Genomic DNA, 18,593 nt, shown 5'->3' with positions numbered 1-18,593 from the left:
AAACTCTTCCTAAAGTAAACTGGTCTCTGTAGGACCAGAGCACTCTCATCCTGCTGAGAATCTTAGAGAATGATGTTTTCTGAATGCAGCACTCTTGGATTGATGAGTTTGTGTATGAGCTTGTATTTCAGGTGAAACCTGACATCACTGGGTTCCACGTGGTGAGAAGTTCAACCTTCGTTTGGGACAATCAGACACAAAACTGAAGGAGAAACCTAAATACACCTGCTTGTCTCAGAAACCATCCAGGACAGTCTGACTTGATATAATGATTGACATATGAGTGCAAAATGTGCTGAGGAACTCAAAAAAGTGATAAATTAATAAAACTAGATGTAGGAAACAAGCAATGAAGATGTGAGAAGACAGTGGTTTTCTTTCTACAAAAGGAAAAGATTGAAATCAGAGTTGAATCCAGAAGACAAAGAGTGAAGAGAATTCAGAAAAACTGCTAAAAGGTGTGTTTCCTACCAGGATCAGGCTGAATACAACACCACTTTTCACATCCTTGACTGAAACAGTTTTCTTTTGAAACCAGACAAGAAATGGTTAGTGCATTAAATAAATCTTGTTGCTACACCAAGTTCATACTGGGCTTTGAAAGGAAGGTTTCTTACTGCCTGTGTTCCAGTCAGATCTTCCTGGCATTCAGGATGGGGATTTTTGATACTCTAGCTAGGGTTCCTGCCTTTAATAGCTTCATTCCCTCAAAGTATTCTCCCTTACAATAAGTTTGGATTGCCAAGGGTTGGAGGAATTATTTTTATGGCAATTTCCCTGCTGCAAACACAGCTGGGTGTAAAATTGTCATGGAAGCTCAGAGAACATTTAGATTTTTATTAACATTTTCTTCTTAGCCTTTAGTGCTGAAAATTCTCTTTTCTGTCATTCTTCCTACCTGGATGTTGTACACAGTCACTGAAGAATGTTGCTGTTGTTTCCCACCTCCCACTTCCCTACTTCTGATTGTCAACAAGTCCTTCTTTCACCAAAAGCTGCTCAAGGATGCCTTGAGCAGTGATTCAAAATAAACTGCTCCTCTCTACAGGCTGCTTTGCACAGCACTGAAAAAGCTACTTGAAGTCTATGTCAAGCTTGGTAGCATTTCACTTGGGTTTACAGACAATGAACACTGAGTTGGCATCCAAACACCAGCAACAGCTTTTTTTATTCTGCAAGTAACAATGACCACCTGAATCAACATCCTGTTTAGCTGCTGTTGTGCTGACCTCCAGACTGAAGGTAAAAACTCATCTACCTGCTCAATCATTAGCCTAGCAAGAATTTTGTTTGTTGATGCTGTTAGTGTTGCTGCTGTTTTGCAGCATGCCCCATCAGTTTTAAAAATGGCATAAACCATTGGTTTTTGCAGTAAGATATGAGGAACTTGGGGCTGACACAAATGTATGAAAGTCTGCTTTTACCAAGAAAAAGATGACAATGTATTTTCCACATTAAACGAAGTCAAATTTAACACTGCCATGTCAAAGTGGCAAGAAATCTCAGCAAGAAAGTGGCCAGTCCAGGAATACAATTACTTCAAAAGTAATCAGGAAGGTTTATAGAACCCTATCAATACACATGATGTTAATATTAATGACTCCCAGCATGTAAGCCAACATTAGTTTCCTTAGGCCTATTAGGATTTATAACTTCCCCAGCTTTTGCAAACCACAGTAACATGAAACAAGCAGATTTTTCCCCTGTTCAAAGAATTACTGCTCATTTAAACCAATAATAAGTGCAATACTGTCTAATAATATTAAGAACTGACCTGAAATTAACATATAGTGAAAAATATATTTGTGAAATATTTACTACTTTTTCTTTATACACCTCACTGTTGGCTTACTGTTCTGAGGAAGACAGACTAATTATGTTTTTTTTATACCTGTTTCTATTTGAAAAGCAGGTTGACACTTTTCAAGTTTCAAATTGAGATAAAATTATTGTGTTAGACATAAAATGAGAGAAGTACTTCATTAAACAATTACATGGACATTTTCATCTGTTGAAACAAAACACAGCACTATTCAGCATAGCAGTTTAAAAGCTTGGAGAGAAATAGGTGTTGGGATATTCCTACCTATGTGAAAGTGGCCCATACATTACAGTTTTGCCTGGGACTTCCTGAGGAAATAATTTGCTCTACTTTCTTGTTTGTTCTGAGACCTGCTGGTCCTTGAAAGATGTACAACAGGACAAACATCAGGACCAAGAGCATGTGCAAACACAGGTAAACAAAACCCTTGAGGAGAAAACACAGCAGATTGCAAAAACTATTCAGACAGCAAAAACACCACCATATGGCCTGTAAGTGATCACTAAGTTTAGTTGTAACTAGAAAAACATGAAATTACTAACACCCACTAAGCTTGTGAACAATATATACACAAAATTTAAAAAATTAATAGTCCTATACTCAGTGACAAATAAGTTCAAGAATTATCCTATAAGAGGACAATTCCTTAAAAGAACAAAGGGTCAGGATGTTAAATCAGCTCTGACAATCAAATATATATTTATTTTTTTTTTAATCCAGCATGCTTTTACAGTTGATAAACTGCTTCGAAGACCAGGATTCTCTCAGTTCAAACAGGAACCTACTGGTTCTCTAAAATCTTGGCACTATGCTGAGGTTAGCATGCTGCTCAAAAAAAAACCCACCAAAACTTCTGAGCATTGCATACAACAGAAAGGCACCTGGTGAGGGACCTAAGCACCCAAAAAAACCAAGTCATCAGTAAAGAAGTAGGAAAGAGGGGGGGGAAAAAATATCTTCATCTCTTTGCTCTTGTTAGAGACCAAATTGCTACCTTATAGAAATAATCTGGGAGCACTGAAAAAGAAGCTTTGCATTGAAGATAGGGAATCATTGGCAAGGTTTGTACATGAAGCCATAGATGGAATAGCCAGAAGCTGTACAGATGAGGATTGAATGGCACAGGCAGAGCTTTTCTAGGAAGCTTGGGTGAAAGCCTCATATCCATTGCCAAGTTCTGGCATTAGTACTCATTTATACAAACTCATCCAGAAATGCAGATTACAGTAGCATAACTGCTATTATAAAGGAAGAACAAAAAATAGTGTCTTCTGTTTGTCTTCTGCTTTTGCCAAAGCAAACTAACAAGAAGTGATTCAGATCAAAACCATCCTATCCCATACATGTAAAACAACACATTTCCCTCTGACTTTAACTAGACATAATTTTGCTCTGATTTCTCTCTCATTTCATAGAATCAAAGAATGTTTGGATTGGAAGGGACCTTAAAGATCCAGCTCTAGTGCCAAGCCCCTGCCACAGACAGGGACACCTTCCACTAGACCAGGTTGCTCAAAGACCAATCCAACCCAGCCCTGAACACTTCCAGGGACTGGGTATCCACAGCTTCTCTGGGCAACCTGTTCCAGTGTCTCACCACCATCACAGTAAAGAATTTTATTAATATCCAATTTAAATATACCTTCTTCCAGTTTAAACACTGCCCCTCATCCTATCACTAAATGTTCTTGTAAAAGGTCCTTCCACAGCTTTCCTGTAGGCCCCTGTCAGGTCCTTGAAGGCCCTCATAAGTTCTCCATTTCCTCTTATGACCTCAATGTTTCAGGATAGCTCCTCTATCTTTATAAGGATGCTGTTGCTTTTGCTGTGTGTCTTACACAAAACAAAAATTAAAGAGATAGAATTTTTTACTAAAACTCTCCAGCAGAAAAATGCTATTACTTGCATTTATTTATTCCCATCAATGTGCCAGAAAGTGTTTGCTCATTATATATCACTGCTCAGTAGAACTGGGTAATTCACAAGTGCCATTTATATGTATTTTACTAGTGAGCTAATTTGCTGTAATATTCACAGTTGGCAAATCCATATAAAGAGAAGGGCAGTCAAGAAAATTTATATTCAAATTGGTTCAAACCAATGTCTCTGAAAGCACTTTCAATATTTCCTTGGATTTGTTTTCAGCTTTCCAAAAGTTGCCCAATTTCCACAACAAGAAGGGGGAGGGGAGGGTAGAAGAGGAAGGGATGGAATGCAATAAAAGCACACAAGAGCTCATTCCAAAATTAGGATTAAACTTGGACAGTAATATATTTTCAGCCTAATTTGACCAAAGAATGAAAGATCTAGCATTTCTACAGCAGAGGCTCTGGATCAACCAAGAGATTTCAAGGTATCACAATCTTCAACCTCAAGCACGTGCATGCCCATGGCACCTGCACCCTGACCCCTTGTTTGCCTGACAATCACAACTTTGATCTGCTCTGTCCACATAACCAACCTGACAACACCCTGCTAACAGCCACTTGTTCTTTAGCACCTTTGCATCCCCCTAGCTCATTCTGCTGCCATTCATCTACTGTTATCTTTGACCAGATATGAGGTCTCATTGCTATTTTGTACCACAAGTTAATACATCTTTGAACATAATGAGAAACTTTCAGGAGATGAGGCAGAGCTGTCCAGGAAAGTCCACACTCACCTAGAGTCACTATTGGAAAGCTTATGTCTTGCAGGAAGGGTACCACTTGCCTGCCAGGTTTAGGGAGTTTTTGTAGTGCCACATTGCTGCTCTGTTATGAACCCATAGCTTCTACACTGCAGACATCCAGGAACCGTGCTGGCCCAGCACCCTCCAAGCTCAAACAAGATAAAGGATCAGGAACAAAAAGGGAATGGAGAGGGCAGGACTTGACCCTGGCAGCACTACAATTGACACACAGCTTTTTTTCCTATTGTACCATGTGCTGGTGCACGCAGCCACAGGCAGAGATATGGGAAGATCAACTCACCCCAGCCAATGCAGAGATAAAGCCGAAAAATTCTCTGTTCAGAAAAGACTGAAAGTACCAGCAGTGTGTACAGGTACATGCCTTCCACCAGTAACCAGTAGTAGTTTGCAGCCACACAATACTGCATCATCACAAAGACCAAGCGGCAGCTGAGTGATTCCTGTGATGGAAGAAAGCACAGCTCCAATAAATGCAACAGGGACCAAGAAAAAAAGGATACCAACCCAAAAGACTATTTCTCTCTCCTTCTTTTACTTGCTCATCAAAACAATGCTTGCTGAATTACATTTGAGTGCTGTAAGGACAGAAGGCAGTAATAGGTACTATCGCTGATAGATGCTTTCAATAACATCCTTCTGGTAGAAAAGAATTTTAAAATTATATGTTCTGCATTTTCCATCAATAAGCAATAGATTGTAATTTGAAAAGCACAACACAAGGAAAAAACAAGTGAAAAGTATCAACTGTATCAAGAGCAGTCAACATTCTACTTCCCCAGATACTCTGTTCTACAGCTGAAAAAGTCTCTGTTAAAGAACAAATAGAGGATGCCATAATGTTGACTATTTTCCAAAGCAAAAGATTGTTCACGGAACAGCAATACTGCCCAGTGCATCACATTTAAGTACAAAATCTCTCTTACCTAGTAAATAACAGAGAGGTTTTCAGCAGAGCTTTAGAGAAGTATGAATTACCTAGTTCATATATCCATCAAATCTGATTAAGCCACTACTGGATTAAACCACATGTGAAGCCAGAAAGCCTAGGTTTTTCTGGCAGGAGGGAATGACTGACAATCCAGGGCGAATATTTCCAAACCATTAAGGTTGTGTATTACAATGCTGTTTTCTGCCAATTGATATTGCACATGAAAAGAGAAAAAACATGAGATCCACGGTCTGGTAATTAGCACTTCAGCCTTAGGCAGTGTCAGAAAAGGATTGGTACAGAGTATGCATCAGAAGACACACCCTTTATGACCCCAGCCCTGTCCTGCAACAGTGAATGCAGTGCCCATATTTTAGAATCACAAGAACTATAGAAATAATGAACCACCTCCTTTTTTTTTTGTTTCTTAAGATCTGAATGCATTTTGTACTCCAGATCTGAAGGGGAAAAGGTATGCTTTCATCAAATTCACAATGAAGCTGTACATCCTCTCCCTTTGATTAGAACTATTTAATTAGCCTGTTTCTCCAAAGATTTTCTAAATGCTTTCAAAATTACATTTTAATCAGATGCATCCCTTTTTGTCCATCATTAACAGATTATTAATATCTCCAAAAACGACCAGCTAATTTGGTCATTATGCAGGGTGGGCAGCCCTACCACAAAAGGTGCTGGCTTAGGGAAATGAATGCCTTAGTCACTGCTAGAAGAAACAAACCTGCACCGTGGGAAGAAGACAGGGCATTTGTACATTTATTAAAAAAAAACATCCCTTCATGATTTCTCTGTCCAGTAAGGGCACACTTCCCCTGGGCAGAGAAATATGCCACAGCATCAACTACTTGCCTGCCAAGCCCAGGGTGGCACAATTACAACAACCATGGTGCTGCAAGTTTCAGGGAAACTCCAAGGGCATAAGAACAGCACTTAGTACAGCCCTTGTTGTACAAAATGGAACTGTCTGCTGTCATGCAGACACACCACAGTGATGACTTCAGCATCTGGAGAACAACCACAGCATCTGTGCCTACCTGGAAGGCAATAAGTCCTTCCCACTGGTGCTCTTGTGTGGCTGTGCTGTACATCCACTTCACCACAGAGTCTTTAATGAAGACAGATATGGCCCGGAGGATAAAAGACATGAAGAGGTTCAGGTGAATATAATTCCTTGTGCAATGCAGATGTCTGTAGAAAGGAAGAACCAGTCATGATCCACAGCCTACATAAAAGCTGCAACATCACAGGCAGGACTGAAGGAGGGGACAGTGAGCCCTGTTGGACATCAGGAGGTACCAGTGGAAATCCTGTAACTTCAGAATGGCTGTAGAGACTTCAAACTGACTTTGAGAAGAAACCACTATCATGGAAAACACATTCAAAACTTCAGCCCTACATGTGGGTGTTTGGGGCAAGAAAGGAGATCAATGCATAAGGGAAAAAAATTCTGAAAGTTTAAGAGTGTAGAAATAATTTACAGAAGACATATCTGAAAGGACAAAAGAAGTCAAGTTTCACATAATGCTGAACCTCTCTGAACTGAGACCACTGTCACTGCATAGGTTTACCTTGGCAAGGCTCAGCAACCAGTGTGCAGTACAGCTTCTGGCTGTGGGCAAATCCACAATTTAAAAACACCCACCTGTAAATTACCACTTTTCCAACACAAGAAAAATTTATATTCAGATTGCCTCCTGGAGGAACTATAAAGAATTTCTGTAGAAGTAAATGGAACAGAATTCACACCTCCATATTCATAATTGAAAAAAAAAACCCAAACCCAAACCACACAAACAAACAAAAAACCCCACAAACCACAAAACCCAAGAAAAAATAATCTTGAATTTCATCAGCCAGTTGCAAAGACATTAAAATTACTACTTGTCAAAAAGGAGCATGTTAAGGGATAACAAAAGAAAGTGCAGTCATGTAGATGGCACCCAACTGCAGAGTGCTGCCAGTGTTTATCAGCCTTATCCACAAACATTTTCCTTCCAGCTCTGCAAGGGTACACACTTTGCTTCAAAAGAAGTCCCACTGAGTATGTTTCTTTTTTGATGCTAAACAATTCAGGTGACATATGATATACAGCAATTGTTCCAGCAAACTTATGTTTTAAATGTCTATTTTTATTGCTCTGTGAATTTGAGTAGAATAATAAACATGCTCTGGGATTCTCAGTTTTGCACTGAAGAAGAAGATAAACTTCATAGGGTCAAATCGAATTTTTGCATCACTTTTAAGTTACAGCTTATTTCAAAACATACCTATGATAAATATTTATTTTTCTTTAATTCAAAATTTATTTGTTGCTACCCTTCAGAACTGCTACACATTTAATCTGATTGAAAAAATTATGTAAACTAGACAACTGAAGAAAACAGGTTGCAAATAGTTACTATTTCTGCTACAGGCAATGCAAGTTATTCAAATTGTTTCAGTCATAAAGTTATGGGCCTAATTCAGTTTCTATCACTGAAATTACAGACTTTTCTTCCATGTCTTTCTAGGGATGCAAAATTGGAGATATATTTTTTCCTCCACTGTATTGTTATTAAAAACAAATATAAAAGGTTATTTTGTAGTCTAAGAACTTAAAAATGCCTTTCTATGACAGAAGTTGAGAACATCAGCATTTTGATGCCACTGAATTAGATTTTGATCCCTATTTTTGAGGTTGTACAGTTACTGGGGAGAGGCCCAGAATCCAGTCAGAATTAAGGAACTGCAACCCATGTAAGGACAGGTCTCATGTATTTCATGAGATCCAGGACCAAGTTGGCTCCAGACAAACAACTTAGACATGATAGCACAAAATGGACTGATGGCATAGTTTTAAAATGGTTCTCAGCCCCCTTAACATCTCTGAAACCTTATTTTCAAAATCAGGTGCACACATTTATTTACACTTCAGTCCCTGCTTCACAGTTAAATGAGAAAAAAAAATGGTAAAGCATCTCTCAACAAAAGTCAGAGCACCAAAATTCCCTCTCTACTATCAGTCCTTGGTACCAAACATGCACTTTTCTCCCTGCCAAAAAGCATTCACATTCTTCCTTCAAACATTATATAGTTGTACTCCGTGACTTCTACATTTGGGCTGCTAAGATTACCCAAAAAGTGTCATTGATGGGAGAAACAAGGAGAAAGCCTTTGTCCTGGGAGACATTTGGAGACTTCAAGACCATCTGGTGCTTTGTCAGATGAGTCCCAAAGTTGCACAGGAACAATGCATAGAAATCCTAATTGTCACGTGGCATTCACAGGGCAAGCCTGTCTCTGCATTTCTGCAGTAATTTTAAATCTTCTTTCAGATTGCCAGCCTATGCTCCTCCACTGAAAGGTGAATGGATAATATGGTGCTAAGAAGTGTGGTTCAGTATTAGGAGGCTTGCATCATTTTAGCTTTGAAAATTAGAAGCTAAAAGGTAAGACTGATCTTTTTAAATACATAAGGGGTATAAATGCTTAGGAGGGAGGAAAAGAGGGACTGCTTTGATAGCAGAGAATGATGGCACCAGAGCAGGTGATCATTAACTGGCACTGATAATTCTTCAGTCAGGGAAGCAAGTTTTTTAAGGATCAGTGAACTCAAGTTCCCCAACCTGATCACAAGTATGAGTATGGGGAGATGGAAACCATACTTTTTTTAGGAGGCAGGGGGAATTCCTTCCCACAAGAGAGCAGGATAATAACATCTTTACATTTCTAAATATCAGTCTCCTGGGCTTAGCATCCCCAAATTCCAGGAAAGTCCAACTGGAATCAAGACGCTTTTTGTATTTACAGAGGGGGAAAAAACAGCTTTCAGTTGGAGTCTGAAGTTGGTTTGGGTTGGGTTTTTTTGTTTGTTTGTTTTAAATTCAACCTGCCAAGTGTGATATTGGCATATACTACCAATAGTTTCTGAGATTTTGATACACCCCATACAATTTGCTGGTGCATACCTGGATGAACCCAATATGCCAATCTGACCAAGTGACAATAATTTATTCCAAGGAAACATTTCAAGGATCAAAATTAGGTTCTCTTACATGTTGTAAAATCATGAAGAGTTCTGAAAGTACTCATCTCAAAAATTCATTTCTGCATTGAACTACACCCTGTCTGTGAGGGGCTGGGAAAAAGGACAGACCAAGCTTTATGATGTAATTCCAAGAAGGCAAGATGAAACTTCTGTTCTAAATGCCCCCACACACCAGGCTAGTGCCTCATCTGCTGGGTAATACCATGAAGAAAGGATGTAATCTCTCTCCATCTCTTCCAGTGGAAATTTCATTGAAATAAGTATCACAACAAAACATTTCCACAGATAAAAAGCACCTGTTCCACACATTCATACAGGTAACTGCAAAATTTCAGGGATTTTACTTGTATTTTGAGAAGTGACTGTAGGAAGGACAACAGAAGTGACAGAGAAATAATGAGGTGATGAAAGAAGGGAAAAAAATAATCAAATGTTTCTATCAAGGCCTGATATTATCAAATAGAGAAACATAACACCTTTTCACCACTCTTTGGCTTTTTTTTTTTTTCACCATGCTTTGCCAGTTACCTGAATCCAAGAAGAATGGCAGTTGCTATTACAAGGGCAGAGAAGGAGAGAGCATATCCAATGGTGTATATGATGGACAAATTCAGGAGCTGTTCTTCTGGTGCATCCTGAGAGCACATAAAGGAGAGGAGAGAAAAAAAAAAAAAAAAAGGAGGGGGAAAAGAAAAATCTCATGGGTTCCAGTTCTTTTCTCCCAGCTGCTTAGCTGCTTTCTAATTTTTCTTAATGATAACCACAAGTCATTCTCCTACTTGCAAGTTTAAATGCACACATCAAATCAGTCTTCCACTTTTCTTATGCTCTAAAGAAATAAAAATTTAATCTTAATTTCCCAGGTGTTCACTCAATTTTGCAGCCACGCTAGAAAACAGATAAAGTGACACCATTCCATAATAAAGCTGGAGAGGCATGAATTACCACACAACCAAGTCAAACAGATGGCAGGAAGCACAGGCACAACTCAACACTACAATAAAAGTGGCAAAGCTGATGCTTTCAGAACGAACACTTAAAGGAACTCTCCTTAATGCTGTAATGAAGGGGGTTCTTTGGCTATGTCTATACAGAAATGAAACAAATTAGGTCTCATTTGTTGGCTCTGAGGAAAAGCATGCCTTGTATTCATACAACTAAACTTTTCTGCCCCCAAATCATCTCTCGTATGCCTCAACAATGCAACCTCCTGGTAACAAACCATAGCCCAACACCAGCCCATGACCTCGGTGTGTTAAAGCACTGTCTAGGAGGGAGACTCAATACAGGCCAGAGCAGTGGGGATACTTGCACCTCCCTGGAAGTCGTAGGCTGCAGCTCTCTTCATAGTCACTACAGAACCCATGACCAGTGAGATCTTTGCTTGAAAGTTGCTCTCTCTTTAAGGTGAAGTATTTGAACAGCTACAGGCAGGTCTGAACTGTAACACAGGCTTACTACTCAGTCCCTGATGCACACTGACATTCTAGACATTTTACTTGCCTTCTTCAAGCTGCTAATTCTACAAATTACTCCAGAACCCTTCGCTGTACAAAGGAATACTTTTATTGTCCTTCAGAAATAAGTACAGCTATTCAGATATACTTTGTACAGCTGGCAAACATACAGGGTATTCCTCAGGGATCTGAAAGGTTAATGTTTTAAAGGGAATTATATGGGAGCTGCCCTATGAAGACAAAAGAAAAATCCATCTTTGGTATCAAAGCTCAGGCAACTATCTAGGCCTGACAGTGTAAAAAACCTACACAGATCAAAGCCACATTACTCACTTAAAATAATGTTATAAGGATCCATGCACAAACCCTTTGAATTTTGTTTTAGCAACAGCTGTAATACAATACACAGCAGACTTATGAAAACAAGCTCTGGTTCTCATGTGTGAGATATATAACAAAGCAGGTTATTAGGGGGCTCTATATGCATTAGCTGGAAAACCATATATGGCTGTTCCCATTTCAGTGAGTGACACCACGTACACAGTTTGAGAATCCAGGGCAGTTCATGGGTCATTTGGCACCTGCCTTCACAAGTGTTACCATTAGGTATCTCTCTTCTCTGCATATCCCAGGACACGATGCCATGATGGCAAACTCGGAAAAGTCAAATGACCAGGCTCACACTTTGTATTAGAGTAGTAAGCCTTGCTGGGATACCCTAGAATATGGAAGGGACAAGGAATAAGGCTGCAAAGTAAAAGAAAAGATTAAATTCAAGCATATTTGGAGAATTAAAAATCTCCTTCTAGTCTGCAGCCACTTATTCCTTCTGAAGAATGAGGCACTGAACAACTGGAATTCCCAAAGACACAGATCCCATAGAACTTGGGAATTTCATAGACTTGAACTCTTTGGGCTGGGTATGTATTAACTTCCAGTTCCCTGGGGCAGAGAGAAAGCTCTACATTTATGTGAGGAAAAGCATCACCCTGGGAGGCTCCCAGCAGTGGCAGTATCACGTGTCGTGGGAACGCAGGCGTTTCTCACGCTGACGCCAATGGCTGACAAAAATCCCCTGGAAATCCCTAGGGTCTCCTTCATTTAGTGCCAGGTCTCTCAGCTCCCCACAGAGCACAAAGCACTAGGGCAAGAAAATAACACTGACAAGCCTAATTCCATCTCTCACAGCAAATTAAGGAAAAGACAAAAAAACCCCAAACAAACAAAAAGCAGAGACTGCCCCCTGCCCAAAGGTAAAAAAGCAAATACCCTTCAGCAGTTAATCTTAAATCACCCTAATAGCTGCTAACGAGAGAAAACAAATGGTTACTCTATTGTAATGACCTGCCAATGGAAGAAAAGGCAGAGGAATAACATGAGGTCACTCCTCCAGTCTGGGTGGGCTGCAGATGAGGCTCCTGCTTCACACTTCTCTTGCCAATGGCACGAACACCCAACCCTGCACTCCTCAGCCCTCTGCCCTCCCTTTGTGGAGAGGCCTCACCTCCCCTCTCACCGGCGCGCAGCAGGAGGGACTACTCAGACCGGACAAAAACACACGGGCATGACAATATTCTCCCCTTACTTCTGCTTTATCCTAACAGCAGCAAAAGATGGAAACTCTTACCTGGTCAGAGGCCTCGCACTCTGAGAGGTTCCTCCAGGGCAAGGTTGAGTTGTCCTTCAGCAGCCACGTTCCCTCCAGGGTGCAAAACCGATAGACCTGCCCATGCAGCACTGCCAGAAACAAGAGGGGCAAGGGGTCACTGGAGGAGAGCCTGCTCTGGGGCAGGGGTGCTGAGCAGTCTCAGGCTCAGTGCAGCTCTTCGCCCTCATGGAGAGCTCTCCTGTCTGGGTCAGGGGCCAGGGGGGAGAGCATCTCCCACTCTGGACACTGCTGCTTGTCCTCAGGGCTAGGGAGCAGCCTGGGGGGACACAGCTGCAGGGGAATCAGACGGATCAGTCTCCAAGGCTAACTCTTCAGCCTCAACAGTCAGGAATTGTTGCTGCCATCTTGGAGTGGGTTTTACAACATGCATAAATTAAAAAAAAAAAAAAATCACTGAAATATTAGATATTAAGACAACATTTTGGAAATTTTAAGCTACAGTAGAAAATCCATGGGGAAAAGAAGGTGCACAAAGGGTAAATAGGCTTATTCTTTTCTGAGATCATGCAGACCCAGAGGAACCTCAGAACAGGTATGCTAACACAAACTCTTCAAAAATGTAAACATCTGCTACAAAACGAAGCCATAAATCTTCTCCTGAACTACTCATGTACTCCTTCTATTCCTTGTGTCTACACATCCAAAGAACAGACCAGCAATAAATAAGCAGTTAGCACCTTTAACTTGTAAAAGCAGGTAGGATGAAATGGCTCATAATCAAACTTACATCAGACTGAAGCTCCAAAATAAAAGTACAAAGGTTAAGGAGCACTCAACCATTGTTTATCAAAAGAAACCCCTTCTCTGGTGTACCAGGAAATTTACAGCCCTACACAGACAACTTGGGTGTGCCCTGACACCAGAGATGAGTGAGACAGAAGACATTGACAGCTCTGCAGGTCAATTTTCTTACTGCTCAGAGTTCTGACCCAGTAAACTGACCTGTTCTATGTTATTAAGCTACCCATCAAAAAGCAGTGCTGGGTCAATCCCTCAGCCAGGGTTAGCCTCTACTGAAAACAATGTTCAGAAACAGACATTTAAAATGTTTTGAGCTATGAGAGGCCAAATTAGGAGGATTGAGTCCTGCAGGGGTGTCATAATACCTCTCTATTATAGCTTTTACAAAAAATCCAACCTTGCCAGCTGCAAGCTCATCCTGCTGTCAGCTCTCATTACAGCTAAGTAGAACTCATTAGAAGTCAGCATTTCTGTTCAATGGGAAAACACTAAAAGTTATTTGAAATCATAAAAAAACCCAGGCTATTTGCATATTAGTTGACAACTGGTGATTTGTTTGATAATTTTCAGCATAGACTAATAGTAGGTATTCTAAGTGAAGAATAATGTTTCAAAAAGTAATACAGGCATTTACATTCCAGTAAGCATGCTAAATGGTACTTTTGGTAAGCAGTCTATTTGCTTTTGTAATTGGTGTACTGAATATATCAGTAAGAGATAACATCAAGATGATATAAAAATGAAATTATTCCTGGTGGAGGTTTTTCTTTACTATTAAGGATATCTGTTTGCATTATGTTTACACAAAACCAGGACAGCCTAGGTCAGTATATGCAATGCATACTTTCACATCCCTTAACTGCTCTGAACATTTTGTCACCTGGTCCCATCATCTACTGTGTGTGCCAACCATCTCCTTCAGACTGGAAGTTGCTACAAAGAATTCACACCTGATGGAAGGCAGACATTAGGGAAGTAAAAAACTCATGCTGCCACTGCATGAGCTGTAACCAGGAAGTATTAGAAGACTAAGTTATTACAAGAAGCAATCTGATACAAAAAAAATTCCACTGTATTCCTGCTCAAAGGAAAAGCTTGCTAGAGGAGAACTGACTTTTTATAAAAACAAAACAACAAAAACTAACCCATTATTTCACATTCTCTGAAAAACAGATGTTTTTCCCCCAGTATTTCTTACTGTCAAGGTCTAACTGGGATGAAAGCTTAACTTCAGTGTACTTATTGTCTCTCCAAACCATTGTGACACATGTAAATTTTCCTACTTACTATTTCAAAAGGAGTGATGTCAATAAAAGGAAAATCTGTTGTATACTGCAGCCTGGCCTATATTGGAGAATGGAAAAGTCCACAGTAAACAAAACACAAGATTTGCTAGCAGACACAAAGATGAGGCAATTCATTTAGATTTAAAGGAAAATGAATGTAACACTATTACACTGGAGAGTTCCTGCCACATTTAGGAGTCACAAACACTGAACTGACAGCTCTTATAGCCCTCTGGGTAGCCACAAGCCAGCTGTGTCAGGCTGTCTCAGCCTCACTGCTTGCCAAAACAGTGGTGGTCAGTGCAGGATCCAGAGGAAATTAAAGACTAATTGGGCTGCCTGTATCCAGGAAGTGCCTTAAGAAGAAAAAGAATTAATCAAACCAAAAAGCCAAACAGATGAAACTATGATCTATGGAATAATTTATCAGCCAAAATTCTTATGGGATAAAAATAGATGAAAAAAAATAAACCAACTTAAATGCACTCTCATGAAAGAGTTGAGAGACTGCACAAACCACAACACAGAGCACAGGGCTGATGTGCTGCAGGCAGCCAGTTACTCTCAGGAATGTGACAAGTCTCACCATTGTGAAAATAGATTATTTTCAGTTATGCACTGAACACCACAGACCCCACACAACATCAGCTGAGATTTTCTGTCGAGGATGTGACAGATATATACCACACACAGCTGCCCTGCAGCTGGGCACAACACCAGCACTGTACAAGAGCTGTGAGGCATTCCTAGCCCAGGCTTGCTGAGATCTTCATATTCTCCATGATCCTGTGCAGAACCCCCTCTCACAAAAGGAAGCCCAAAGCCACAGTCCTATGAGCCTTCAAATAGCACAGCCACTGCAGGATGCACCACACCATCCTGAACCACGATACCCTGCAGCCATCCCTGGGTTTGGCAGTTTCCTAGAGAAGGCAAACAGCCTTCATTTACTCATCCTCTGGGCAAACAGGCTCCATCACAGGCAGCCACCTGGTACTGTTAATGACTGACAGCTCAAAGAGATGTTACCTTAACTCAGTGCTCTTCCCTGGCCCTGCCTCACTGAAGAGAAGGACAGAGAAAAGTCTCAATGTGAAAAACTCTGCTCAGATGCATCTCCAAAATAGGATGCAAAACCTGAAGTAGAAACTTCAGATTTTTTTTTTCATATATAAGCTAATTTCTCATTGCTTAGTGAAAACAGTTCCAACTAATTTCAGAGGAATCCACTGGCTTTTAATCAGAGATGTTTTGATTTAAGCACTGCAAGTATCTTACCATTCTTAGGAAAACATGTGGCTTGAATTAAAGCTACCTAAAAATGTTCTTTAAACAATTATTTCACATGGACTTTATGATTCCATCACTGCACAGCTGGTCAAGGCTTAGGATGGCAAAGATCTTCACCCTCCTACAAAGGACAGAAGGATAGTATTCATGCACATTCTCTCTTTGCCATGGGCCTGGAGCTTAACAGGAATCTCATTTTCTTCTGTCTTTACCTTAATCTGTTGCTAAAGAAAAAATCCATTATTAATACACATGGAGGCAAACTAACAATGACATGCTTGCAGGATGCCTCTATGCCAGAACAGAAGGAAGATACACAAACAGAGAGCTTACCCTTCAACTGCTGAGCAATTTCAGCTTTTTGCTTGCAGGTGGTTTAGTCAGAGGCAATTCACATTTGTCCATGCCTGAAATCTGCAGGATGACTAAGGCCCTTGTACCATTAATGCAGTGCAAATACAAAACATACAACAACCAGCCTCAGTTCTAATAGACCAGCACAATGAACAATCTTTTTTTGAAGGTCTGAGTGGTCACTGTTTCCTTGTAATTCTACATGCTGTTTTTCTGTCTTGTAATGCTTTTTGTTACCATATAGTCCATGTTTAAAACCACATTGATTAATACATTCTAGAACTGGCTATCATTCTCTGCAAACAGCAACAACAAAATAAAATCTACAGCCAGTACATAGGAAAACTGATTTTATTTAACCTGTGAAGTAAATACATTCAGTCACACTTACACAACCTTTGAAACAACAGCTTAATGACACCTTTTTATTTGAGCAGTGTCCATCACACTTCATTTAAATTATATGTTAAAATATGCACTGATGCCCAAAAACTCAGTCTCTATAATCTGATAAAAGACAGAGAGGAAAGCCCGAGAGTTAGCACTGAAGTTAATAACATCTATTCAGTTCTCTGATGAGCCTGTAAATCAATTCAAATACTATAACTAGCTAAATACTTTTTTATATGGAGAAAATGTTATCAAATGTGCAGAAGGTTAACAAGCATTTCCTTATTAGTCACCTCTTATTTGAAATAAAACCAAATTAAAAGATTTCTCTGCTTAAAACAACCAACCTGGTCTGCGTTTCACAACATCAGGGTGCCAAGGTCAATGTGACATTACCCACACAACTGTCCCCGAGGATAAACTGGAACATTATTCATTGTAAAAACAAATTACAGGATGTTCTAGCCAATCAATTATATTCAGGTAGAGAGATGAGAGAATGAGAAAAAGAACAAGAGACTGCAGTTTTGTCTGGCTGCTGTGTGTCAAGTATTACAGACCTCAATTAATACCTCTTCTCTACTTCCAACAGGTGAAATGTTTTGGGAAAAGTAACAATTTTCTCCATAAAACTGGTGCTGTGCAGTATGAGAACATCATAACATTCTTCAAAGCAGACTCGCTTGTGCCCAAAATGAGCAACTTTCTCTTTGATGTGGACAACAATTTGAGAATTTGGGAGGTTGCACCCCCATCAATAGGTCTGTTCAGTTATTTGGTGTGACAGGGGCACTGGTCTCCTAATAGAAGTCACTCTTGGGTGTAAAAGAAGTTGCATAGGTGTCACACAGTCCCAGTCCTTACAGTGAAACCCTAGACACATGCACTAGCCCATAAGCATGAAGCTGGAGACAAAGCTCCAGAGAGCAGTCTGATGCTGAAGCCTCTGGGGCACAGGAGGATCTCCAGCCTGCACTACTGTCCAAGAATCACATTTATCAAAATGCATATTTGTGCTGTACTCGCTGCCACACCATCCAAAATTATATTACCTGAACAGTCAGTTTAACTATGAGGACTTTATTTAGTAGCCCTTCCCACTATTCTTCCTCCCTCACAGCATATTAGTCGTCCCAGCTCCTTTGCTTTGGTGATGAGAAAAAAAATAAAATTGAACAAATAAAATTGAACAGCTAGACTTTGCATTCTGCCTTGAAGGCAGAAAAGTGGGCAGTCACTTCAAGTTCTTGCAACAGGAAGAGAACAATTTTCAATTGTATTCTATGGTTCAGATGAGAGGCAGGGAAACAGATCTGAACATCCCGACTGTGAAGTTTGCCCATCACAGCACAAGAATCTCTCAGGCCTCTTCAAAAAAAAAGAAGAGCAACATTCACACTTCTATCAAGAGATGGATGTGATCTTATGCTGACATAACAGACACCATTAAGGGTGCAAGGGAAGACCCAATGAAGCAAGCACAGGGGATGGTACAGGCTGAACAACCCACCCTGCATGCCCTGGGACATCTTCAGTGCCTGAACCCTGTGCTGAGCTATCAGAAGCACAAAGTCAGAGACTCTGCATGTGAAGATGATGCTTCTTGGCATCACCCAAGGAATATTGCCTGCACATGAATTCCGATTTAAAAGTAGTAATTTTGGAATTAAATTAACAGAACAAAACTAAGCATTCAAGAACTGGGAAGCATTAAACTAAAGCTATTTATGTGGGGTTTAGTTCCACCTAATAACACTGTTTCTACATAGTCAATTTTTTTCCACCCAAACATAATGCACTGTTATATTCAGGATACAGAACAGAGGGAGATGATCACAGAGGGAATTTATTCATCCTCACCACTCTGAAATGTCAGGTTTAAGCACACTGAACCAAGTCTGTACCAAATACAGTGTTTT

General features: G+C 40.1%; 1 protein-coding gene across 2 annotated transcripts in view; it reads right to left on the bottom strand.

The window, feature by feature from the left end:
- The window catches only part of GLP1R (glucagon like peptide 1 receptor), an 86,309-nt gene that overhangs the window by 21,528 nt on the left and 46,188 nt on the right, over positions 1 to 18,593 (bottom strand). For both annotated transcript variants that reach the window (XM_071739369.1, XM_071739370.1), the window contains 4 exons: positions 12,572 to 12,681; positions 10,016 to 10,122; positions 6,495 to 6,648; positions 4,795 to 4,954 (listed from right to left, as the gene is read on the bottom strand). In XM_071739369.1, coding sequence (XP_071595470.1) covers positions 4,795 to 4,954; positions 6,495 to 6,648; positions 10,016 to 10,122; positions 12,572 to 12,681 — 531 coding nt within the window. The remainder of the gene's footprint in view (positions 1 to 4,794; positions 4,955 to 6,494; positions 6,649 to 10,015; positions 10,123 to 12,571; positions 12,682 to 18,593) is intronic.

The sequence above is a fragment of the Heliangelus exortis genome, chromosome 3 (assembly GCF_036169615.1).
Source record: "Heliangelus exortis chromosome 3, bHelExo1.hap1, whole genome shotgun sequence".
Lineage (NCBI taxonomy): Eukaryota > Metazoa > Chordata > Aves > Apodiformes > Trochilidae > Heliangelus > Heliangelus exortis.
The sequence above is the reverse complement of the archived record's forward strand: the minus strand, read 5'-3'. Positions and strand labels throughout refer to the sequence as shown.